The 27,317-nt window shown below is 46.6% G+C and overlaps 1 protein-coding gene across 2 annotated transcripts; it reads right to left on the bottom strand.

The window, feature by feature from the left end:
- Positions 1 to 1,291: 1,291 nt before the first annotated feature.
- Positions 1,292 to 25,954, bottom strand: TRIM13 (tripartite motif containing 13). Of its 2 annotated transcripts, XM_075591953.1 has the most exons (3): positions 25,596 to 25,954; positions 18,023 to 19,234; positions 1,292 to 2,008 (listed from the first exon to the last, which is right to left on the bottom strand). In XM_075591953.1, exons 1-3 carry the CDS (start codon positions 25,620 to 25,622, stop codon positions 1,979 to 1,981), a joined length of 1,269 nt encoding a protein of 422 aa, XP_075448068.1. In that variant the 5' UTR covers positions 25,623 to 25,954; the 3' UTR covers positions 1,292 to 1,978. The 2 variants fall into 2 exon arrangements, with proteins under 2 accessions (XP_075448068.1, XP_075448067.1); XM_075591952.1 differs by lacking the exon at positions 1,292 to 2,008 and having other exon boundaries at positions 12,784 to 19,234.
- Positions 25,955 to 27,317: the final 1,363 nt, after the last annotated feature.

Below are 27,317 nucleotides of genomic sequence, written 5' to 3'. Positions count from 1 at the left end.
GCCAATCTTCCCAGGAGTGGACATGACAGCAAATTCACCCCATGGTCAGACCGTGCTATGCTCTGAGAAATTGCCAAAAAAAAAACAAGAGTTACATCTCAGACTCTACAGGCCTCAGTTAGCATGTTAAATGTTAATGTTCATGACAGTACAATTAGAAAAAGACTGAACAAGTATGGTTTGTTTGGAAGGGTTGCCTAGAGAAAGCCTCTTCTCTCTAAAAAGAACATGGCAGCATGGCTTAGGTTTGCAAAGTTGCATCTGAACAAACCACAAGACTTCTGTAACAATGTCCTTTGGACAGACGAGCCAAAGTGGAGATGTTTGGCCATAATGCACAGCGCCACGTTTGGCGAAAACCAAACACAGTATATCAGCACAAACACCTCATACCGACTGTCAAGCACGGTGGTGGAGGGGTGATGATTTGGGCTTGTTTTGCAGCCACAGGATCTGGGAATCTTGCAGTCATTGAGTCAACCATGAACTCCTCTGTATACCAAAGTATTCTAGAGTCAAATGTGAAGCCATCTGTCCGACAGCTAAAGCTTGGCCGAAACTGGGTCATGCAACAGGACAATGATCCCAAGCACACCAGCAAATCTACAATAGAATGGCTGAAAAAGAAAAGAATCAAGGTGTTGCAATGGCCCAGTCAAAGTCCAGACCTCAACCCGACTAAAATGCTGTGGCTGGACCTTAAGAGAGCTGTGCATAAACAAATGCCCACAAACCTCAATGAACTGAAGCAACGTTGTAAAGAAGAGTGGGCCAAAATTCCTCCACAATGATGTGAGAGACTGATAAAGTCATACAGAAAACGATTACTTCAAGTTATTGCTGCTAAAGGTGGTTCTACAAGCTATTGAATCATAAGGTTTACTGTGTTACTTAGTTTTTCACACATGGCTTCTCCATTTTGACTTTGTTTTTGTTAAATAAATCATGACACGGTGTAATATGTCATGGGTTGTTGTTCATCTGAGGTTGTATTTACCTAATTTTAAGACCTGCTACGGAACAGATGATTGTTATGTCCTGATATGTAAAACCATGGAAGTCAAAGAGGGTGTACTTTCTTTTTCATACAACTGTACACACACACACACACACACACACACACACACACACACACACACTTCCCAGGGCCCAGGACTGCAGTTTCCAGTGACGACGGACTTGCGAGACTACCCCTCGATCTCTCCCCCAATACACATATACACACACACACACACACAATTTATTATTACAGCTACAACACTAACGTTTTCATAATTGATATGGAGCTTTGTTTGTTCCAAAAAAAAAAAACAACAACACATGTATCTATATATAACTTATACACCTGCTCATCAGTTGTTGGTCTGGTCAACTTGATGACCCTCTGCCTCTAAGTCTGCATCCATGGTGTGGATGACCGCGTGGATGCGTCCGCATGCTGAGCAATCAGACTGCCTAAAGGCAGTGATCACGTCTATACGGCGTGCGGGCGGGAGCCGGATTTCTTGGCGCGACGGGCCGGTCACGTGAGCGGTTTGCCCAATGAGGGCGAACCAGCTCCGTGACGTCACTGGCACGTCCACGGACGGCGTTCGTACCATGGCCAGGGAAAGCACCCGCTTTCCCTCAGCCTCCCAATGGGCGAAGTATCTATGGACGCAGCCTAACCATACATGAAAGTTTTCCTGTGTGTCCTATTGCTCTCACACGCTCATCCAAAGCAAATATTTCCATCATCCACAAGTGCAATGTTGGTATAAGAAAAAAAAAAATAAACACTTGATAAAACACTTTTGCAGAACTTTGTTGTCAGGTTTTTAATCTTTCTCTGATGTTAATCAGCCACGGCTCAGAAGTTTCAGATTACAATACAAATCCTCAAAAACGCAAATCGCCCGATCTTTCTCCCTGCTCATTTCTTTAAGAAGTGTTTCTGCCGGGGTGCCGCTTCTCCTGGGAATTCTGCATGTCCTGCAGGTCAAGAGCCGCCGCCGTGCGATAGTATCACCTATAAAATAGCAATACAGCGATGGTTAATACATGCCAACACAGACAGCTTGCATGTGTATTACAAGAGGTGGACGTGCTTGGCAAGGAGATGGTGTTCAGCCCTGTGAATAACAAAAAACAGCTGGGGAGAAAAAAATAAATGCACATTTACCTACAATTAAAAAAAAAATGTTACAACTGGAAACCAGCTTGTTTATTTTATTTCAATTTTGAGCAGCTCTGTGAATATGCCTGAATATAAATAAGTTACTAATAAATTATTAATAAATTATTCCTTTTGAAATGTTTTACCATTATACCTTACTGAAGATATATATGTAACGGATTTTCTGGACTGGCCTGACCCACCCAATCTCACATTGGCCCCTGTGGTCTAACCAGTCCCCATTACATGGTGATTGTCTGGTGGTGCACCTGTTGGCTACAGGACTCCTGAGTCTCCCGCATGATGGTGTGTGGGGATTTGCCAACCCAGACAGGCAGCTGAGGTAGTATGCTGAGTCCTACCTATATCCAGTGCAGCGCCTCCACCTCATCAGGATCCCGGCGTCCGCTTGGGGATGAGTCACTCCTCTGTGGTGCTACTCTCTGTGCAATAACTCCACACTTGCACACGAGAGTGTTGTTAATCAGGAACATCTTTATTAGTACGGTGGGCCAGCTGCCCTCCACAATGGGGTGTATTCAGCCTCCCATGTTCACCGCACTTCCCTTTGAAAGGTATTTCTTCCCTTAATTGGTGGGTTCCCTATCTCCCCCTTAGGGAGATAGTCCCTGTGCCAGGTCCCTGGTCACAGTCTTATAAGCTGTCTCCTCCCAAGCCTGCACTCAGACTTGCTCCTTGTCTCATAGCTCTTACATAACACTCCAACAGCTTTTCTCTGTCTCCTTGTGCTGCCAGACTCACAGCTCTGCATCAGACTACTGCAACAATGTTGCAGACCTCCATCTGCCTCTTACTGACAGAGGCAGCACAGCAACAGGAACTCAACTCTTTTGATCAGTGCTGTGCCTTATGTATACTCTGGAAGCTGACACACCTCTGACATCACTAACCATGGAGTCAGAGCCTGTGACCACTCTCATCCATACATAGGGCACCTCACCAGGGTGTGAGGGCAAACCTCCATAATTACTGCTGGCATGCCCACAACTTACCAGGCCTTACTGTCAGCAGGAGAGATGACTGCAGCCATTTTATATGACCGCTACATTCTCCCCCTGGTGAATCCCACCGTCCCCGGCTGGGACCTAAATTTGAACACCTTCCATCAGGAAGCACTGTGAAACAAAACACACATTAGTCACAACATTATAGTACATATAATAGCCGATACATCCTAACATAGACGTATCACAACCAGGATTACTCTGTTATAGAGTATCCATTAGAGGTACTACCATACACTTTAAGGTTGCCTACGCACAGCATGGTCCACTGGGCTTAAAGCAGCAATGCTGTAACCCTCTGGTTGACACTTCTCATCTAACCCGCCAGGATCCCAATCTTCTTCCCCTGATCCTTCCTGCTCATCAGTGCCATATCCCCTATCCTCACCAGTGGAACCCATTTTAAACTCAATTTCTCCCTCCAGGAGGGGTTCAGGGACATACAGGTACTCCAACCCGTGGGGCGCTTTGTACTTGGCTATAATAGCCCTCTCGGCCTGGCTGCTCCTAGTCAGCTCTGCGTTCCCTGCCCTCCCCGGCAACACCCATGACAGGGGCTCATCAGGGTCTACTGGGTCTGATAGGATGTCAGGGCCCATGGGCTCTATTTCCTTGCGCTCAATTTTGAACCACCTCTCTTGCAGCTCCCTTTCCCTCTGCGCTGGTGTGAACTCTCCTACTGCCCACCAGTAATCCACTATATCCTCCCTTCGGATAAGGAATTGCGTACGATCCATCCAGGCCACATAGCCCTCAAATAATGGGGCCCACCACCGGGTTTCTTTACCTTTCTCTGACTCTATTGGGTCACCTTCCTCTGCATCCCCCCAAGAGAATACCCCAGAGGTTCTTTCTGAGCGAGGCTTAGACCATGGGTATGATCCCGGTGCCTTCTCCTCTGCCGACTCGGTTACACTAGGCACCCACCGGTCCATCGATACCTTACCCAGTTGCCCTCCACCCCTGGAACCACCCTCTGAATCGTAACTGTTCAGTCTCTCCCCAGTCCGTTCCTCACCGATTCCCTGGGACCCTCCCGACATTCCCAAACTGGACGGGGACCCACGGGAAAAGGTGACTGGGACAGGGGCTTTATCTAGGGCATGGGTTTGGGCATAGGGACAGGAAATGGGCATCCACGGGGTTCCGACCCGCTCTCTGCCTTCGGATAGTCCCGTATCATTGTGCGGACGTGACGCTGGTTGGGCCTCACCCGTCTCAGCTCTCCTCGCAGCCTGCCAGCTCTGTGTTGACACAGGTGATCGGGAAGCACTGCCCGATCGCCGAGGCGTTGTGGTTCTCTCTCTGGTCGTTCCGCTACCTCCGCCGGAAGTGACGTCATCACCGGAACCGGATACTCCGCCATCTTGCGATGGATACCCATGCGGGATCTCTTCCTCCACAACGACATCCGCCGCCGGAAGTGATGGTTCTGCTCTCCGCTCTGCTCGGGCCTGGGCTAGGCCTTCCTCCGCCGTTGCCACCACCGGCGCCTGGGGTGGGTAAGGATGTATCTCACCGCTCCGTCGGCTCGGGATGGAATCTTCTCCTCCTTCTGCGCTGTAAGTCACCACGGCCGTGGGACTCCGCCTCTCGGGTTGGTTCTGCACCGGCGACACGAGACTCCGCTTCGCCGCGACACAGGTAAGTGCCGGTTCTTTTCCAGCACCGCTGTAGTGGTCCGCCGGTAGGCGCATCACCACCGTCGTTAGGGTCGCTTGTTCCTCTTTCGAGGAGCCGAACTCCGACTCGGGGAGTGTCACTCCCGCAGGGGACCGACGGTGAGGTTCCGGGTTCTCACCGCGGTTGTAGACCCCTCTCTCTTCAGGCTCCGTTCTGATCATTAGGAGCGATCCCCATTCTCCGGGATCAACTGGTTCGGTGCAGGCCGCACGCGGGGCTTCAGCCGTCAGCATGGCTGTGTCCGCCCCTGCCTTGACTACCAGGGAGCATCCTGGCAATGAATAGGGATATACCCCAATGTCCATCTCGCTCTTTGTTGTGCTGGTTACGAGAGGCACTTTGCACAGTGGTCTCTCCTGTTCCATAGATAACGGGGCAGGTGATTCCTTATCTCCAGCTTCACTGGTGTGGTCTGCCGGCTGGGGCATCACCACAGCTGGGTGTTGGTCATGGGAGGCACTAAGTAACTTCTCCCTGAAGACAGCTTGAACTTCAGCAGAACTCATAGTGATATAGAGTCCCGGCTCCTCCTCCTGGTGAACAGAAAGGGCTGATGACTGCTGAAAACTCTCGCTCCCCCTGGTGGAATGTAAAGGAGGGGCGGCACACTCTTTCAAGGAGTGACTCTGACTCTGCGCTGAGTCACTCACATCACCGGGGAGGGGCTCTGAGTCCATCACAGTCCCTGAGGGCGCGGCCACAGCTTTCGCGCCATACCCCCCCGCAGGGTGGAATTTTTCTTTTGGCGCCAATCCCGGACAACTTTCTGCAAGTTTAGCATTTGCAGCATTTTCTGCAACTGGCCCACGCGGTCTCCCAGGGAGGCGGGAACCGCCATTTTGGATCGCTCTGCCATCCATATTTGCAGCAACTGCAACTTCATATTCCTCTACCTCATCCATTAGCCTCCCCAAGGAAAGGGGGTCACCCCGCATCCAGGAGCACCGCATCTTGGCCACGACAGGATGGTCAGGTCTCACTCCTCTCAGAATTTGATCACAAAAGTACGCCTCCACCTCAGTGGCCTTAATACAATCCCCCTTTCGCATCTCCCGTAAGGCGATTCCAATCTGCAGGAGGAACCCAGGTAGATCCTCTCCGTCTTTCTGACGAAGACTGAAGTACCGCTTCATCAATTGTCCCATGTCCTCATCACACACAATGGACTGATTGCGCATTACTACTGACTCCAACGCCGTCGCCATCTTGCGTTGCGGTGTTTGTTCTGATTGTATATGGGGCTCCGCTCTGCGGGGCAGCCACCACACCGGTACAATAAAGATTGCCCTGATGCACCACCACATGTGTACCTAATGTAGGCTGGACTCATGTATGCACTACCTCAGGCTAGGCGTACTCTCTCAGTGTCTGCTGTATCTCCTTCCTCCCAGTCTGTGCTCCCTACGGTAAGAGGTTTGGAATGGGCTAGAGTACTCTGGCTCTTCCATGCAGTACTTGGGCGTCTACCTGTCTTGGTCAGCCTAGCGCAGACCCTCTCCAGGATTCCTGACCACGTTAACAGGCTATCCCTTTAGGCATCCTACCAACTAGCACTACCTCAAGGTGACTCGGTCAGCTATAGCCCGGCTCCAAACCCCTCACTCCTTTCCAGCCCCTAGGTCGTCCCTGCGAACTGACAAACACCATCAGCCCCCTGACTACCCCTAGGCACCGTCCCAACGCAGCACAAAGTGGCAGCAGACACTTCTCCCTGTTTCCAAGTGACCTAGCTAAAAGCCTGTCCTGTTGACAGGTCTGGTCTCTCAGCAGCGCCTCCAAATGTAATGGATTTTCTGGACAGGCCTGACCCACCCAATCTCACATTGGCCCCTGTGGTCTAACCAGTCCCCATTACATGGTGATTGTCTGGTGGTGCACCTGTTGGCTACAGGACTCCTGAGTCTCCCGCATGATGGTGTGTGGGGATTTGCCAACCCAGACAGGCAGCTGAGGTAGTGTGCTGAGTCCTACCTATATCCAGTGCAGCGCCTCCACCTCATCAGGATCCCGGCGTCCGCTTGGGGATGAGTCTGATGAGGAACTCCTCTGTGGTGCTACTCTCTGTGCAATAACTCCACACTTGCACACGAGAGTGTTGTTAATCAGGAACATCTTTATTAGTACGGTGGGCCAGCTGCCCTCCACAATGGGGTGTATTCAGCCTCCCATGTTCACCGCACTTCCCTTTGAAAGGTATTTCTTCCCTTAATTGGTGGGTTCCCTATCTCCCCCTTAGGGAGATAGTCCCTGTGCCAGGTCCCTGGTCACAGTCTTATAAGCTGTCTCCTCCCAAGCCTGCACTCAGACTTGCTCCTTGTCTCATAGCTCTTACATAACACTCCAACAGCTTTTCTCTGTCTCCTTGTGCTGCCAGACTCACAGCTCTGCATCAGACTACTGCAACAATGTTGCAGACCTCCATCTGCCTCTTACTGACAGAGGCAGCACAGCAACAGGAACTCAACTCTTTTGATCAGTGCTGTGCCTTATGTATACTCTGGAAGCTGACACACCTCTGACATCACTAACCATGGAGTCAGAGCCTGTGACCACTCCCATCCATACATAGGGCATCTCACCAGGGTGTGAGGGCAAACCTCCATAATTACTGCTGGCATGCCCACAACTTACCAGGCCTTACTGTCAGCAGGAGAGATGACTGCAGCCATTTTATATGACCGCTACATATATATATAGATATATATATATTATATATACACACATACATATGATTATTTGATAGGTTAACCACTTCAATGCCAGGGGTCATGAACCCCATTACTCGGGGGGGGGAAGAGGAAGGAAATATTAGGCCCTGACAAGGAGGTATAAAGCATCTCCAGCAGCTGCTGGCTGGGAGATATCCGGTGATGCGAGTGCCAGGTGGTAGATGAGCAAGAGAAAGCCAGAGTCCAGGATGGAATGGGCGGAACGACCGCAGAAACCTGCTGCTTGGTGGAAGAATGGGAACTGCAAGGGAGCCAAATTATGGCTGATCCATTCAGACACGAAGATGGAGTTACAATTGCTACTTCCTCTCACTCTGCCAACCACTGAACTGCCAATATCCAGGGAGACCTGCAATGAGCGGATATGCAATATGCCGCAGGTTCCATTGAACAGGAGTGAAACCAACAGCAGCTAAATTGTCCTAACGTCTATCGTACCCGTCTAAATAAAATAATATAACATCTCAATTAACAATCTACAAACTCAGACATGTTTTATGCAAGATAACATTAGCAAATTCCTGTATTCAACAGTCTGCACTCAATTCAGGTTACTATTTTAAACCTTCAGCTGCCAGATGAGAGAGGAACACACAGGCCCAGGTGGCAGCAACATTGTGAAAGCAGCAGTACTTATCAGGACTGATGGGTAACACGCCCTTCATGTGTTTCTGTCAACACAAGTCTAGAAACCATAAATAATAATTATACATTTATAATAAGAAAAGAACACAGTGTAGATTTTTTTCATTTATATACAAACTTTCAATTTACAGATGCTGGACTGGTATGTGTTAAAAGACCAACATCTATCCAGCTGCATGACTAGTATCCAGAACAGGAAGAGGTAATGCTAGAATAAAAGGGGAGCCATATGAAACCGAATTAGTCAAGCACAAAAACACTGCTTCAGAGGTTTTGCAGTGTCAAACAGGTGAGAGGGGTAAGGCAGTAACATTTCCACAATGATAATCACTAGAAGACTATAGCACAATGGCTTTTAACTCTACCCAAATCAGAGAAATTGTTATCTTTATCCTTAAATATCCACCATAGCCTGGCTGTGGATGCCTATCAAAAACAACAAACAGCAACATTAGAAGCATATTAAAAAAAATAAAGGAGGGGGGGGGGGGGAAAGACATTTATCTTTGATAAAGTCTTGTGCCATTTTCTGAAAAAGTTTGCGCACCTCTGTATTACAGCAGCGGGGTGCAAAGTTTCCTTCATGCGCCCCCCTGTCTCCTATCCGGCTCGCAAAAGTGCACGATAATAGGTACTTCGCAATCTGGCATAGTACCAAGCAAGAGATCACGGACTAACATTACTTCACCCACTTTAAAGGTTACATTTACAAGGCCATTTATTGTAGCATCAAAAAGGGAAGATGTATATTCTGGAGGCCAGGGTCATGTGTAGGATGATAAGCCCAGATAGGTTCAACTCAGCCCCCTTTCCAAATCACTCCAAGTCCTCTAATATTTCCTTCACTTTATTGGAAAAGCAGCAGTAAATACAGGCACTTGTGGATGGTGTGTTGTGGTGATTTGTAGTTAGAAGCAGGTGAAAAGGATAAGGCCCTGTCACTAGAGCAATTACAGGAGGGGTACTCACTCAGCCAGTGTTGGAGGTGGAAAAGGAAGTCCCAGTGTATGCTGGGTAGCAAGATAGCCTGGGAACAGACCATCTGTAATCAAAGCAGAGGGGGAGAGGGCAGATTCACCCATTCTGACAGAAAGGCTGAGGTTGCTGTAGCAACTCACAGGCATAATGCAGAGACGGATTGCAACACTGTGTATCACACGGGCACTGTGTGTGTGCACAGAGCAAACACATGCAGCTGGAAATGAGAAACTGGCAGGCAGAAACTGCAAAGGAAAAGGGGGGGGGTGATACCACTATATAACTTGAATGTGTGGAACATATGTGCAATGCAAAAAAACATAACATAATAATGCAAAGTCCATGTCCACATAACGAGGTGATACCGGCCGGTACCACTGGCATTGAAATCCCTTGGCAAAGTCTTTTAGCAAAGGATGTTGGGTGGATGAACCGGTCCAGGTTAGCTGGGTTCACCACAATGTCTCTCTGTGAAAGTCGCTGGCACTGTTGCTTTTTAAACTTATGGAAGAACAGTCCTTTTGTCTCTGGTTTTACCTACAGAGTGCATCCCCTTGTAGGTATGCCAGTTGTGGCAGCCTGTTGCTCTGACATCTGGCGTTTGGCAGAAGGAGATGGCCTTTGGCTCCTTGCGGAAGCGGATCGACACTCCTGGAAGACCAGTTGTCGAATCTAGTCCAGTAAAGAGGGCGTCGTTTGGGGAGACTCCCTGGAGCTGAGCAGTGGGGCTGAACACTACACGGATTTGATCGGGTTCCTGAGGGTGGTAGACCCCAGATGATTGGAGGTACCAGCATTCTTCACCTTTCTTTCTTAGAGGTGCTGGCTTTTTGTGGCCGGTAAGGAATATTTTCTGGATGAAGACCACAAAGTTGTTTTTAGTCTCCGGTTCCCTTTGTAGGTCCATTGTTTGGGAGGCGTTTTCTTGGTGAACGGAATGGTAGCGGGTTCACCCAACTGCCCGGTCCGTCTTTGACGAGCTACTTGACCGTTAACATCGGGAATCCTCTATCTCCCATCGATGGTGTTTGCTTGTCGTCGTCCCTTGTGGTCTGTAAGGCTGTGCACCCTAAGTCATTGGTGCATTCCTCTTGCAAGAGAACGTCTCCGCGTATTCTGGCGATACGCCTTTGTGTCTCTTTGTTGACTGCTGTCAGGAGGTTGTTTTCCCCTTGGACAGGACGAAGAACGGTCTCTTTTGTCCTTGTAAATCCCTTTGTGAAATGTCTCTGCAACTGTCTCTTTTTTGACATGCGAGAGGACAGTCTTTTTGCCACTGTGGCTTCACCTGCAGGGCGCAATCTTTTGCGGCTATGCCAGCCGTGGCAGCTGGCTGCTTTGCCATTTGGTGTTCTGCGGAGAGGAATGGCTGTACGTCTCAGCCGTGTCATTGCTCTCAGGAGGACTGTCTGATTGTTTATTGCCTTTTGGACGATTCCTTTGTCGGTCACCTTTGGGAGGTTACTTTCTTCCTTCGGTGGAATCGACTCATCATCCTTAGCTGTCTGGACTGCTGAGCATCCTAGGCCATTGTCACATCCCCCCGATGTGAGGATGTTTTTGTTGATCTCAGGGGTATGACCTTGTCTTTTCTCTTCACTTGGTCCTTCTGTCACTTGGAGATGGCCAAGACATGGTTCAGAGAGAGATGTGTGTCCACATTCTGTTACCACCGTTCTGCGGGCGTCAACATAGTCTTGTTCGTGCTCTTTGTCAGTGCACGCGTTGCCCACTATCACCCATCCTAGGTCAAGTCTTCGGCCGTATGGCGCGTTGTGGGGTCCGTTATGCTGTTTACGGACTTTATGTACCCTCATGATGTCCCTACCGAGCAGCAGCAAGATCTTGGCGTCTTGTTCTACCGGCAGGATGTAGTTGGCTATTCCTCTGAGGTGCGGTTAATGGCGTGCCATGTCTGGTGTGGGAATCTCGTCCCTGTTTGTGGCCATGTGGTTGCACTCGATGAGTGTGGGGAGAGCTATCTTCACTCTGTTATCCACTGAACGTATCACGTTACCGCTTGCTCTTCTCCCTGTTGTCTCAGTTGACCCTGCACAGGTTCTGAGGGTGTAGGGTGAGGCATTGTTTTGTAAGTTGAATAAGTTGAAGAACTCCGTCTTCGCCAATGATCTGTTGCTTTGGTCGTCGAGGATTGCATACATCCGAATAGCCTTCTCAGGTTGTCCCTGGGGGTGCACTGCGACAAGGCATATTTTGGAGCAGGACATTTTGTCACTTTCTTTTCTGCAAACCTCAGTGCGCTGAGATGTGACGGATGTTGGTTCTCCTTCTCCTTCCTCCCCGCCATGCTCCGCTACGGAGGATAGGTTGTTGAGTTGGTGGAGTGTCAGCGCCTCTGGATGTAAAGATGTTACGTGCTTGTCACTTTTGCACACTGTACATTTGATTTCTTCTTTACAGTCTCTGGCTAGGTGAGTCGTGGAACAGCAGCACCTGAAGCAAACTCTGAATTCTCCAAGTAACCTCTTGCGTTCCTCTAGGGACTTCATCCTGAACCCAAAGCACTTGTTAAGTGGGTGTGGCTTATTGTGTATGGGACATTCCCTGTTTGGGTCCCTTGGTTCCTCGTCTCCGGCGACCGACTGATCGGGAGTAGTTTGGGTCGTGGGAGGCACGTCCGTCCTGTGGACCGAGATGGGTGTTTGAGTGTTACCGTATCTTCCCTTGCTGAGAAGCCCAGGCTGTTGATTGCATCCTTGAACGTGAACTTCCACGTCCGGTAGTTCTCAGGACGGTCGTCAAAGTTGGTGAGTCCTGTTTGCACCAGGTCACGCTGGATCATGTACTTGGCTATGTCTGTCAGGCCTGAGGCATCGGCGTTTTGGTCCCGTGCTGAGGTAGTTGCTGGGAGGGTCCGTGCGGTCGCCTCTTCTTTGGCGTGGACGCGTGCTGACTGCTGGTCGGTGTGATGGGCTGTGTTCTCCCGTGTGGGTGTACCTGGATTGCAAGCCTGTTGTGGTGCATCCGTGTGCGCGCTGGCGTGTGGATCACTGTTGCGGCTGTGGCTATCCCAGGCAGCATTTACCGTTGAAGGAACAGCGTCTTCTCCTCGTGGACCTAGCAAGTCTTCGGTGTCTGTGGAGTCGCTCCCTCCGTGTTGAGATGGCGCGCTGGTGTTTACACTGAAGAGGCTCCTTACGTAGTCTTCAGTGCGTTGGATTGGATCCTCTGAGGCTATCCGTCTGTACGGTTCCTCCCCGCCGTCCTGTTGCGCGGCTGCTTCTAGGACTTCAGCTTGGGCTATAGCGGTGGCGACTTCCTTATCTTGATTAAGTGCCTCTAGTTCCGCATCAAATTCGGCTTTCCTACGCGTAGTGGCTGCGGCAGTAGCGGCGGCGGCATTAGCGGCGGCAGCAGTGGCGGTAGCGGCATTAGCGGCGGCTGTCTGCTCCTCCTCTTCTATGCACGCTCTTCCTGCTCTTACGGCTGCCTCTCTCCGACTATATTCGGCCCTGGCACGTGCGGCCTCTGCGGCGGCTCGCGCCTTGGTAGCGTTTGTGCTTGCGCTGGACGCGTTAGATTGCGCTGATCTTGCTGACCTTGACGAGTGTGTGTGGATGTGCTAGAGCGATGTGACGTGGTCTCCAGGAGGAGCTCTTTTCTCTCGCTTTGGGCGTCCGTGATGGCGGTCTGCACGATGCCATCACGTTCTAGGTCGATCGCCTTTTGCAGTTCGCGTTCTCGCAGGCCATCTTCCGTGTTAGTTCTTGTTAGATTGGTGAAATATGCCTGTGACAGTGCTTGGTAGCGCTAGTGATCTATCTTCAATTGAGTTATTGCCTGCTCGAGCTGTTGTACATAGTTACCAGCGCCGGCGACATTGCATATCCCAAGTGTGGTTGTTTCCCAGGCCAACTCTGAAGCGCACCGCGCTAAATTAATGTCAGTCTCATAATTTTTGCGGGCCTTTTGTGTCAGTGTGACTGTCCGTTTAGGCCTTGCGTCTACCTGTGCCTGTTGCAGTTGCGCAGCGGTCTCTGTGTCTGAGTGATCATTCTCCTGTGTGATATCAGGTGAGGCTCTGAGTTCTGCCATGCTGTAGGTGTGTGTAGGCCTTTAGTCAGTGCGTGTGGCATGCGGTCTCTTACCTGTGTCAGCGATGGGCGACTGTCTCAGATGATGCCGAGCGGTGTCCTGCAGCGTTCAGTGTAGGGGTAGCTGTACTCACAGGTGTCCGGTGGCTCTGAACCGTGTCCTGGCGGGTGTCCAGTGGCGTGGCCCTTGGTGGCGTCAGCCAGGAGACATGCGCAGGGGTAGGTGAGATGGAAGCTCTTCACTATGGAGCTGTGCAGAGAGTGGGCTCAAAGACAGAAAAGAGCAATCAAAGTTCTGTGTATATTGCAGTCTGACTGCAGTGCTGCTGCCTTGAGTGAGGTTGCAGGCTTGTGTGCAGTGTACGCTGCTTGCTGTTTGAAATGCTGCTGCAGGCTGTGTGCAGAGACTGTACTGTGTTAGCATAAAGTCTTAGAGTAGCAGCTCCTGTATGTATATTTCCAAGACACACGGTCTTCCTTTTTACTATTCTGGAGGCCAGGGTCATGTGTAGGATGATAAGCCCAGATAGGTTCAACTCAGCCCCCTTTCCAAATCACTCCAAGTCCTCTAATATTTCCTTCACTTTATTGGAAAAGCAGCAGTAAATACAGGCACTTGTGGATGGTGTGTTGTAGTGATTTGTAGTTAGAAGCAGGTGAAAAGGATAAGGCCCTGTCACTAGAGCAATTACAGGAGGGGTACTCACTCAGCCAGTGTTGGAGGTGGAAAAGGAAGTCCCAGTGTATGCTGCGTAGCAAGATAGCCTGGGAACAGACCATCTGTAAGCAAAGCAGATGGGGAGAGGGCAGACTAACCCATTTTGACAGAAAGGCTGAGGTTACTGTAGCAACTCACAAGCATAATGCAGAGTCAGGGATTGCAACACTGTGTCTATCACACAGGCACTGTGTGTGTGCACAGAGCAAAACACATGCAGCTGGAAATGAGAAACTGGCAGGCAGAAACTGCAAAGGAAAGGGGGGGGGGGGGTGAAACAGAAATGTGGTTCTTGTTCCATGACAATGTATGATTTATGGTATTCAATAACAGTAAAAAAAAAAGTCATATCAGCAAGCTGTAATGAAGACTTGCAACTCAACAGCCTTCTGCTTTCTTAATACCTTGTAGAAATAATGAGGTCATATGACTCAGATATAGGTGTGTGTCATTAGTGTTGTAATGATAAGGCAGACACTTGGTGATCAACATCACTTAATGAATACCTTCAATTCACTTCTCGGGTTACTCCATAAAAGCAACTTCTGCACCAGAAGAAAATCTTATAGTCCACACACTTGAATGGGCCATATGTACTAAGACCTGGAAGGTGTCCTAGGGGAGCAGCGCGCCTTAGTTAATAGAGCCTCAGTGTTGGTCCTGCCAAAATACTCGATATTAAAAACCATTTCTTTTCCAACACACACTTTTATAGTTCTGAATATGTTCAGTTTAAAAGGGTTTATTTCAGCATTAAACGAGCTACTGAACCACAGGTTGGCTCTTTCATATATGTATGGGACGTGTAGAATGCGATTTCAGCACAATTGGAGTAGAATGGTTTCAGTAGACCGGTTACATGTTGTCTACTATGACACCATAATAGAAGGTGCTATATAAGTAAATAGTAATGCAAGAGGAAAAAAACAAACAAAGAGGATTTGTATGTAAAGGAACTTCTCACAGCATCAATTGCAGCTTCGAAATAATATTATTTTTTGGAAGGGGGGGTATTTTTTTCATCACTACCTTCCCCTTGACAAATTGTAGAGTCTACAAGTGCAGGATTATCCCATAACTTTACTGCTGTGTGCAAGAATATATTCATAAATTAATAGAAGTGTTAGCATTTTCTTGGTTATTTGAGCTCTGCAAAAAAAATAATTTTATATATATATATATATATATCCCTCTTCAGTTTCCTCTGGACAATGTGGCTACAAACTATCAAGTTCATCAACTATATCAAGTTCATTAACTCCAAATAAATAATGGAGACTGCACATGAAATGCACGTGAAGTGCAACCATAAATCTGAATTAAAAGGTGCATTCCCTCCTAGAGCCAAAATGAACCAATAGCAGTGACATGTTTAGGGAGTTAAAACAAAAAAAGTATCAAACCCCTATAGCCATGTATATAAATGGCTTATTGCTTTCCTCTCTGTGGCCAGTAAGTCCAGGTATGCCCACAGTAGTTATGGAGGTTTTCCTTCATCCAATGGTGAGGTGCCCTATGTATGGAGGGGAGTGGCTGTATGCTCTGAGTCCCTGGATAGTGACATCAGGGATGCAACTTTTTCCTGAAGTATATAAGGCACAACACAGTTAGCTGTAGATGTGTTGGTTGGGTGTTGGTGGTGGATTTTGGAGTGAGAGTTCAAGTTCTAGTTCTACCGTGTTCTGGCAGCGGCAGAAAGCTGATAGGATAGTATGACCTGCATAAGGGATTGAGGAAACAATTTGTGACCCTAGTGAGGTAACTAGCGGTCCCGGTTGACCAATCAGCCTGTCAAGCCACTCTGTGTCCAGGGACCGGCCGCAGAGAGGATCTCCCTAGGAGAATAGGGAATCCCACTTCAATTCAGGAGGGCATACCTTGCGAAGGGACAGCACGGAGAGATGTGCGGCTAGAGCCGGCAGCTGCATGGGGCAGTCTGCCACATCACCGTCAATAATAAAGATGCCTTGTTCAAAGAGACCCCCACTGTGTGAGTGTGAAGTTACTCGCACGTGGATGGCACTACCGAGGAGTTCCTCACCAGGACCATCTCCCTGCGGAAGCACAGATCCTGATGAGGTGGAGGCGCTGCACATGATGTAAGTTGGACTCGCACACACTACCTCAGCTACCTGTCTGTTGATAATCCCCTAATACCATCAAGCGGGAGACTCAGGAGCCCTGTTGCCTACAGGTACACCATCAAACACCACACGTAATGGGGACAGTTTAGATCACCCGGGCCAATGTGAGATTGGGGGGGGGGGGATAAACCCGTTACACCCCTATAAGCATTTTGAAATAATTGTTTAAAGTGAATTTGTAAACATGGTAAGCGGAGACCAGATCACTATGTGCAGAGGGAGTTTTCCCAGGCAAAACCTTCTCCCCCTCTCTCCTCCCTCCTTTCCTTGTTGACTTACTAGCAGGGAACAGGTGGGTTAGAGGTTTGAGTAAACATTTAAATGACAGGAACCTCCCCCATTCAGGAGGCCCAAGGAAAAGAAAACATTCTTCCCAATCCCAAAGAAACCAAAAACAGCCAAATGTTTGGTTTCAGTCAGATAAGATTTGTTAAAGCAAGGCGATTACATAGAAAAGCCGTTTGCATTATGTTTTTTTGCAAAATAACAAGGATTGCACCTTTAGGACCTTTTAATGAGAAGTTTCTTGCTGAAGATAATTAAGGTCAAAACAGTTGCGTGTGTGTGTCCACAAAAAAAGTGCAATATTTACTTCAATAAGAGTTTGTACTTCTCACTGGCATCAATTAAGGACATTGTGCGCATATATACATTTGCAATCAGAGTCAAAATTAGGAAATGTCACAAAATGCTAAAATTACTTCTACCTACTCTATGCCTGTGGCTACCAGAATTCAGCTCCTTTTTGCTTTGATATTGCCGGATGAATTTGATGAAGTGATCCTGTCTAAAACATGTCCTCTGTTAAAACATGAATTGAGGGTACAGCTTGTATGTAATAATAAAACTTTGCTTAAGCCTGTTCCAATCCCAATCATTTTTTTAGTGCCTTCACTGCTGCACAGACTGAACACACGTTTTGCAGGGACCTCTCAGCAGAAGAGTTAGGCTGAGATTATAGTGGGCGTGCGACGGAGCACATGGCGTAGCGCGCACCTCTCGCCCGAGCGATGGATGAACTGACCTCCCAGTGATTGGGTGGGCCTGGCGGACATGTCACCAGGCTGGTTCATCCTCATTGGCTAAACCGCTCACGTGATGCGGCTGGCGCGCGAAAGACAAAATAATTTGTCTTTTCAGAAATCTGCCGTGCGGTTGCTCTGCATCACTAGCGCGGTCGCGCGCACTAGGGGCGGCTTCATAGGGAAGAGGTCTGTTCTCTCCGCGTGCGCCGTTGCAAGCACTATAATCTATTTTTGATATAATTATCAAAAATATTATTTAGTGGCCAGGACTGTTCCACTGAAGTTCTGTATAAGCATTTGATATACAAAAAATGTTTTTTTTTGTCTTTGCTGTTCAAATATAAAAATGCAGATTTTTAGAAGTTAAAAATCAAAAGGTCAATGATTAGATTATGTACCCTCAAAATGTATATCAGAGGATACATAATAGATACAGGATGATGATGCAAGGATTGTCTCATATATTAGCATAATAACATGACAAGAAGAGATGCTATTACATTTCCTAGGATTGGATCCTGTGAAAGCAAACCACTTAATCTAACGGTTTTTTTTCTCCCCGTGACTCATAACTGTCCAAGGATTGATGAGCTCCAATAAAGTACATACACCCAAAAAATACATTGTGGAACTGAAACTATGCAATTAGATAAAGACCATTTCAGAAATGATTCTCATATATGTAAAGTATCATACAAATGCTGTCTTCTAAATTAACTACTGAACATGCTGTAAAGCCGTTAAAATTAAGACGGCTTCTTGGCACATGGAATAGTTCTCCTGTGTACTGCATACATATTAAATATATCTGCTATCGAAACACGAATAATTACTGTGGATATAATAATTTATAATATTTACACACAAATTCTGCTGCTCTCTCCAGAAACACCATGGTGTAGTTCTGGCACTGTTCTCTTAGGAGAAATATTCCTTCTGCAACCTGCTCCCAATAAAAAGAAGTGGCGTGATGAGCTATTCCTGTGGCTTCTGACAAGTATGATGAGCTTATTGTAGATACATGGTAACTGAAGGTCAGAAGGTTGTCTGTACCCAGCCCGGACCAAAATGCCACCAGAAGAAGAATGAACAGGACAACTGCAGCACGTGCCATAAATGATTGTGGGCATTTCAACTGCACTTTCAACTTCCTGGTGGGCATTTCCTGAGGTATGCAAAGTTTATCCACATCTACTAGTTTAACACTATCCCACAGGTTGACATCAAAATTCTTAACAGAAGGACTGACAGCCACCTCTGAGCCAGACAGTAACGGAGCTTCCTTGATTATTTTGAGCTTTTCTCTAAATTCCTGCATCTGAAGTAGGAACGTGAGGGGATCTGATATATCCTTAAAGTTCTCAGCAATGTTGCAAGCCTTTCTCTGCTCATTGAGCACACTATTCAGTTTGCTGATCTCGGGATCATAGGCCTGCATCACGGCAAGCTTCATGGTTTCGAAATCCGAGAGGATCTCATTTTTTTTGTGTTCCAGCACGTGCTGTAGTTTTTCGAAGTACACTTTCACTCTGTCAGAGTCCTTGGTCAGCAGATGCAGACACTTCCTCTTACTCGTTTCCAAGGTGTCCAGGTGGGAGAGCACATCCGCACCATGCCAGTTCTCAAAGTCCTGAAAGAGAGTCTCAAAAGAACTCTTCTCTTGGCTGTAAGCATCTTCAATAGAGGAAAAAACATGCTGTGCGTGTTCATCATTGGTTGCACAGAACCCACAAATCAGCTTCAGATCAGTAGAGCAGAAAATATTGAGAGGCTGCCCAATGTGCACCTTACACACAGGCATCTTTGGACCAACTTTAATTTTGTTGTATTTCTCCACAATTCCTTTCAGTAAGTAGTTAACCTGGTGGCCACTACCACCCAGGGTGGAGGTTTCCTTACGGCAGGTGGGACACTTGAAAGAAGAAGGTCTCCATAGCATGTTCCTAGAATTTCCGTCGAGGATCCCTTCCAAACACTTCCTGCAGAAGTTATGCGAGCAAGGTAAGACTCGGGGGTCCTCAAACAGGCTGCAACAGATGGGGCATGTGAGATCTTCTTCCAGCATCTCCATTACATTCTGAAAGAAACATGTGGAAAAGGGGTCAGGAAAAACAATAAAAGTTCAAGGTGACATTTGCCCTGATCTACAGTAACACTCCTCAAAATCAACAGTGTGATACTGAAATCTCTGTCCACTGTAATTTCTTCAGTAGAAAATCTCTTTTGTAGGTCCATTAAAAAAGGTATCAAACCTACCGTATGACAACTTTGCCCTTACAAAATAAAAAAAAATAAGTATCACACACATCTATTTTTTAGATTGATCATATACATTTTATGGATTACAAAAGTTTCCTTTTTGTCTTCTTCTCTTCATGTGACATATCTGAAGAAGAGTTTTAGGTAATCTTGCAAGGTAAAGTATAAATCTACAAATAATGTGTATACTGACTCAACATATAAATAAAGCTACTAGAGGTCTTCATTAGGTGTTTAGAAAAATATACTTTTTATGTCCAACAGGGGGTGGCCATCATTCTTTGCTCCATTCATGATATGTTTAAAATCCGCTTGTAATGTTTACTAGGGTGAGCCTTCAAAAAATAAATATATATATATATATATATAACTTGTGTGTATATCATCTCGTTTTTATTTAAAGAACAAATCCCTTATTAGTTTAACTTGGGCCTATAAGGGCCTGCATCCATCAGCCGCCTGTCTCTGCCTTTTCTTAGTATAGTTTCTGTTTGTTTTTACCTCCCAACACACACCTGTCTAGTCCCTGGTATTATATATGCTCTGCCTGCAGGAAAATGATCTCATAACACAGCTTGTGAAAGTTGATTAAATACATTTCAAAAGCTGTATTACTAATGGATCCCAAAGCAACCGCATTGCTAGTTAATTGGTTTTACTTCCTCCTTCCCACACTTCACTGTGAGCTGGTCTAGTTATTTTCCATTTCGGAGAAACATTTATGTATTTATTCCTGCTGCGAATATTTAGGGACTTTCCTTATTGGAAGATTGGACAGTTGCATATGAATAGGATAGCAGTGTCTTTCAAACCCCCACCTCGTGACCCACGGCAGGTTTTGGGAATAACCAATGCACTTATTTTTTTGCATATGAACACAATGTTAGGTGGTTGAATAAGAAACCTGACGTGGCTGTGGTGGGTCACAGGGACAGGTTTGAATAACACTGGGCTAGAGGTAGTGGTCACATTTAAACAGAATGAACAAGTCAAAGTATTTGTGTACACCTAACATTTCCATTGTATGCGGTTGGGAGCTATCATTTTTAGCCAATATATTTTAGACCTCAAATCTACAGGTAAATTATGGTTTGTGTTGTGCTCTTTTTGAAGTCATTGTGCAGCCATCATTATTGAAATAGAAATAGTAGCTAAAATACAAGAATTCAGCAGATTTTCTGTTCATTGTTACTTTAACTTTGATTTCATTTTCCAAGCCAATTACTGCACACTGATAAGTTAAACTTTTGACCCAAATGGCTTCAAATTGTTATTTCCTAAAACTTGCCTCATAGCCTCTTTACGCGGTGATTTGCTGTTGTGCCTTTTTGCACAAAAATTAGCTAAGCCAAGAAACACTTCATATATTATGAAACAACCATTGAAAACATACATCTGTATAATTGAATTTCAACTCCTGCTATTTAGTGGGACTGCATGTCTGAATTAAGTGATTTTGTCTCATTTCAGGTTTCACAAACCCTTCACTCCATGGGAATGCAGCAGACGAGAGAGAATTTGTTTAATTAAAAAAAAAAAAAAAAGAAGTCTTAAATAAAAACTACGAAGAACAAATGAATCAAAGTTTAACCCCGACAATGTTGTTTTGGAGTGAAAATTACTCAGGTTTTTGCTAGCTGTAAATGTGCTTTCCAAAATTAAGGAAAGATGATTGCAGTAATGTATTAAATATAATCAATTACTCCTATGCCAGGTGAAGATGATTCTGCATTGCAAGTTTCTCCATCCCTCAATTAATAGAAAAGTTAGAATGGTGGTGGATTAATAACAATTCTGGATAGGCCAATAAAAATAATAGAAGTAATTAACAACTGCAGAGACTGAAAACACACGTTATTTCTTTGCCTTCCCTGTCTCCTTCTGTGCAACTTTCTCTTTCCACCCTGTGTCTATGTCCTCCCTCTTTCAACCCTATGACTTTCTTCTCTATACCATTCTTTTTCTCAGGCCTCTTTCTTCTCCCTCTGACTACCCCCTTCCAGGTGTCCCATCCTTATTCCCACCTTTCAAATCCCCTCTGTCCTGAATGATCCTGGGCCTTGTGGCTAAAAACTGTGTGCACAGTGGGACACTTGCGAGAACCAGGCGGATATAAGGACACCCGCATCTTATCGTTCTGTGGATAACACGGAGCACTAGCTCCAGCCCCTCAATATTGATACTTCTAGGTATGGAGGGGCCCAGTGCAAACACACCTTGAACAAGGTCTGCTTAGGGACAAGAAATGTGGGTGCCATGAACCAGCTCACACTCCTTGTATCCCAGTCTGGCAGGCTGCTCTCCTTTTTTCTGCATGTTACAACAGTATGGTTGAGAGTGGCGATACTAGCACCTTTCTATAAGTTACTTCACATCACGGAGCTCAAGTCTTTTTCCTCTGGTTATTTTTTATATGGAGAGAGTGCAGGTATTCAGAATTATGGCACAACTTTCACATTCCTAAAGCCAGCTCTACTTACAAACCCATGTTACAGTACGTGGAGCCATCTACCAAGCTTGTTTTTGCTGTTAATTTGCAGCGAACAGACATTTTAACATGTGTCTTGTAGTGAAGTTTAGGTAATGTTACACCCTTCGTTGACATTAAAGCCCATGCAATAAATTGTAGGTTCTTCTCGTAACAAAGTGTGTTTAATAGGAGCATTTATGCAACAATGTTCTAAATGTGATGTAATAAACATGTGAGTATTTACATTAACTAGCATAAGATGATGTAAACTTTTCTGGTTATCCATCATTATATAATGCAATAAACATGATTAAAGGAACAGCCCCAAGTTGAACTAATCTCAGTGATTTATTTACCATGTGATTAAAGCCTTTGGTAAAAACCATAAATTATAATAAAACCAGACACTTATTTTTAAATCAGTTTAAAAGTTTATAACACTTGGGGTAGGTTCCCTTTCCTGGTTGTTCATTGACTGGCTTGGTGATGTTACAAAATAGGACTACCTTATTATTGAGGTGGACAAACACGATTTACAGCCACACCCTGCCCTAGGCAGAATCCCTACTGTAAAGGAAACTAAAATACGACGTGCGCAAACACACACTTTAAAACATTTAATTTGGTAGAAACTCAGTTACTTTAAAAACTAATAAAACACTTATTTTGCTGTGCTTCAAAATCTCCTTATGGGTAACATTTCTAGAACCCTATTTGTATTTCTGATTGGGAGGGGTCTGCTCTCTGTAATACACCCCCAGCCCCCCAATTCAATGCACATTTTCTACATGTGTATCTGAAATTATTTACAGTCAAAAGTTTTATAATAATGATTAATCTTTCAAACAAAAAGGTGTTTGCTGCTTATTTTCCCCAGGGAAGGACAAAACTAATGTTATTTTGCCTTGCAGCAGCAAAACACAAAGAACCAGATGCTCAAAGAGAGAAGTGCCTGTTTCGGGATGCTATAGCAGGCATGTCGCGTAAAATGAACTATATAAATGTGCTTCAATTATTATATGTTAGGAAAAGGCTGCGTCCATACAGGTGCAGACCGCTCGGACGCGTCCGCACGCTGAGCGATCAGACTGCCTAAAGGCAGTGATCGCATCTATACAGCGTGCGGAAGCGGGAGGGGGTGCGCGATGCGCGTGAAATCAGTCAAAACGGATTTCTCGGGCGGTCACGTGAGCGGTTCGCCCAATGAGGGCGAACAAGCTCTGTGACATCACTTGCCCGCCCATAGACATGCCCCCGGACGGCACGTGTGCTAAGGCCAGGGAAAGCACACGCTTCCCCTCAGCCTCCGCGCGCCTGCAGTGTCTATGGACGCAGCCTTAGACTGTTGTCCCAGAAGCACCAATGTCAGGAATGACTGTAGATGGCCTAAAAAAAATCCTGTGAACCACAAAAACGGTTCTCTTTAAATAAAGTATCACAGGTGACATTTATACAGCAGCTCCCTGCACTAATCGCCAGATTTTTGGATGCTGTAATCCTGTCCCAGTTGAGCCTTGCAGAACTGTAGTGGCTTTAATGTATGTTCCCTGGGAAAAGCTGTGCTTCCTTGTCACTTATATCGGACACCACTACATTGAGAGACAGGACAATTAGGCAGGTGCTTGCTTTCTCATGCTAATAATATCACCATTAAAATATACCAGTTGAAGTAAAAGTTATATTTGTAGTGTATTATTAGGGTGTCATTAGAAGTGCACTATAAAGTCAATACTGCGTTTTTTTCTACAAAAAGTGTATATACTGTAATGAATTCACTATTCTGCACATACCTCACGCTTAGGCAGAGTCCCCGGCGGCGTGCGCGCCACACACCACAGCACTCTATGGGGCAGGCCCCAGTGGCTGTGTGTGTGGGCGCGTAAAGCGCTGTGACCCGTACGCTGGCAGGGAAAACAAGAATTTTGTTTTCCCGTGCCGCGGTCATGTGGCCGCACGCAGCCAATGGCAGGGCAGATATGCCCCACCATGGCTCCGCCACCACGCACTCCCTAGATCTCCCCTACAGACCGCTGATCACGGCTATATTCTCTACACGTGCTGCCAGGCGCCCGTGCAGCAGGGAAGACTGGGGCCTTAGTCACAGAGGGTCAATGATTCATTGCTTGTTTGATTACATTGCTAAGGTGAGCAGGTCCACGGGGCGCAGAACCAAGCAACACACGCTGGGATCCCCAGACACCATGATAAGAGCGATTTCAAGAGGCAATCCAAGCAACTAAAAAAATATACATATTATTTTCTTTTAATACATGCAGCCTTTATCGAAAACGAATTATCTAAACTGCAGATCGATTAGTTCTCCCATGATCAATCAGCAAAATCCTGCTTCTGAGGCCCTGCTCACAGTTGCATCGTCGCTATGTGCGCGCGCACTTCCGGGACCCTTACCTGATTTCCTATGGTGGTTCCCTAAGTGCCTGTGGCACTGCGCGCGACGGCACTGCTACATTTTGGCCCGACAACTAAATGAGATTTCGGACTGCAGTCGCATAACGTCAGCGTCACGTGAGCTGGTTCAGCCAATGAGGGTGAACCAGCTTCATGACGCGTCCGTGATGCGTTCGCCACGCCGCCGATTAGCCTCCCCAATCTTCTGCAGCCTAGTGCACATATCGCTAGGGCTGCAGGAGTGTGCGCGGTGGTGCACACGGTAGCGCACGCCCTCGCCGCCACCATGAGCGCGGCCTTAGTGTTCATTAAATGTCTCTTTCAGTTTCAATCAATCTTTCAGTCAGTGCAACTCAGCAGCTACAATGTATTCTTATATTACTTTGGTAACATTATCTATTGTTACAGGTCATAGCTCAAACTGCTGGGAACATAGGCAACAAATTATCACACACAGGAAAGTGTTACAAAGATCTTGCTCTGCTGGGGAGGGGATCTAAACCTGCTAAAGAATTAGATGCTCAGTACATTAAAAAAAAAAAAAAAAAAAAAAAAAGGGAAGGATGAGGGTAGTAAGTATTATCTAATACTACAGAGCTGATTTAAAAACAAAATTACAGCTGATTCTTTCTGTGTCCCTAACTAGACCTTCCTTCCCAACAAGCTCTCACACATGTGCCAGGACACACCCCATCGGCAGGGAAAATTAAACCATGACCCACTGCCACTGTCCACAGTGCGAAGAATAACCCCATGTATTAGGCACAACTGGGAGATAGCTGCGATGCATTCCGGGATCAACAGGCGCGGAAGGGGTTAATTAGTCACCAATGCAAGAGGAGCCAGCAAATGCTCTTCTGCCAGTGAAGATTTTATCAGAGCTACAAGAATACACCGTCTGTCATGAAAAAAATTACAGGCACAAATATAAGTGAGATATCAGCACTCTGAGCCAGCATCAAAATGCAACATGTTAAACACATTGCTTTAACCCTTTCATTGCCAGAACAAGCATTGCATAACAAACCAACAGCAGGGGTTAATCCCTAGATATACATTAGTGGAACTGCTATTAAAAAATGACTGTCCTGATTTCTAACGGTCTTTAAACTTCAAAGGCTTCATATATAAGTGCCCTTTACTAGAAACGAATACAAAGTACACATGCTCTGTATATGCAAAGCCTCTGATAGCATTACACTGGTGTATTAACGTTGGAAGTGTGGCTTGGATATAAGAGAGGCTTCCAGTGACAGATCATGGGCACTGCGGATCAGCCAGGCCTGAGAAGATGCCTCACCATGTATCCGCTCTGCACACAGACCATGCGCTCCAGGCTGGACAAGGAGCCGCTTCTCCTGCACACCCAGCGGGACTGCACACAGGCAGGGTGATATCGCCAAGGGAATCACGTCTCCGGCTCCAGCGGGAAATAAGATCACGGAACAGACTCCTGGAAACGAAGCCATGTAACATCCTCCACACCCTCCTGCTGCTGCTGCTGCTGCTGCTGCTGCACTAGGATCGCATGATCACCAGTAGCGCCCTGTGCCCTCAGCTTGCAGTGCCAGCCAATGCAACTGGTCAGGGTCTGACCGTATCCCACAGTGTGCCACTTCATATGCCATGCAACTCCTCCTGCAGCCCCGCCTGCTGTCATGGCGCCCAGGGGCTGGGATAAACATTAACCCTTCCAACACCTGCCTACATGCTGCAATTAACCCATTGACAAGGGCAATGTGGCTTCACATACAGTATTAATTAGTTGCACACGCAATGCAACAGACATGTTGAAGGTGCAATATCTCCAGAAATGACTTGATAAAGGTGCAGGAAGGCAACATTATATGCAAGGTGCATTTTACTTTGCACAATTTGCCTTTGTTCTTAAAAATCCCCTCAGCACCTCAATGTGAAATTCCCTAGCCATTCCCTGATTTGGCAAAATATTGAAGTGAAATTATTTATTTGCAGGGACTGTTATAATGAGCTCAAGAGAATTGCCCATCACAACATGCCCTTCACCTTAATCTGCTCGTGCAATTTGTCATTTGCAGACTACAAGATAGATGGCAGTCATTTCCAAACGTCTATACAGGGGACCGCAATCTTTTTTCCCTGCCCTGCGCCCCCCTGACGACTGTTCCCTCTCTCCCTCTCTCCGCGCCCCCTCCCCCCCTTCTTACCTTGGCTCCGGCGTCATGACGTCACATATTTCCTCCCAAACCTGGCCCTACTACCTCCTTCCGTATTACTGTTGGATCACCCAGTAGCCCAAGCACGCTGCCTAGGGGTCACTCGACTCCTCTCTCACATTCAAAACATTTCTAAAACCTGTTGCTTTTTCCTCCACAATATAACAAAGATACGCCCTTTCCTCTGTTGCTTGACTGCTAAAACTCTGACTCAGGCCCTCATTCTCTCCCGTCATGATTACTGTAACCTCCTGCTGTCCGGCCTTCCTGCCTCTCACCTGTCTCCCCTACAATCTATCCTAAACGCTGTTGCCAGAATCGCTCTACGCTTTCCTAAATCTGTCTCACCGTCTCCCCTCCTGAAATCCCTCTCCTGGCTTCCTATCAAATTCCTTATCACACAATCAATTCACCTCCGCATTTTTAAAGCTCTACACTCTTCTGAGTGCAATCTTGAGACCTTGCAATCTGGTAGGTTTAGGGGAATAGATTCCAAAATAATGAAGGCTGGTTGAAGCGGTCGGCCGTCGATTGCCTCCAGGACGATGGGCGACTTCTTCTTCACTAACGGGATACGATTATTGCAAGCAAAGTCCTGATCCAAAAAGTTGCCACCAGACCCGGAGTCGATGAAGGCTTCAACCTCTACCTTGATATTAGGAGCCAGAAGAGTTATGGGAAGAAGGGTTCTCTTCGGTAGCTCTTTGGGGGACGAGGGGAAAGGAGAAATGGTACCCAGTAGAAGCCCCTCTACCTTTACTGGGCATTCTCGTTTCCCGGTCTCAGGCGACAGTGACGTAGTTGGTGTTACGGGGAGCCACAGTAAT

The sequence above is a fragment of the Ascaphus truei genome, chromosome 3 (genome assembly GCF_040206685.1).
Source record: "Ascaphus truei isolate aAscTru1 chromosome 3, aAscTru1.hap1, whole genome shotgun sequence".
Classification (NCBI taxonomy): domain Eukaryota; kingdom Metazoa; phylum Chordata; class Amphibia; order Anura; family Ascaphidae; genus Ascaphus; species Ascaphus truei.
The sequence above is the reverse complement of the archived record's forward strand: the minus strand, read 5'-3'. Positions and strand labels throughout refer to the sequence as shown.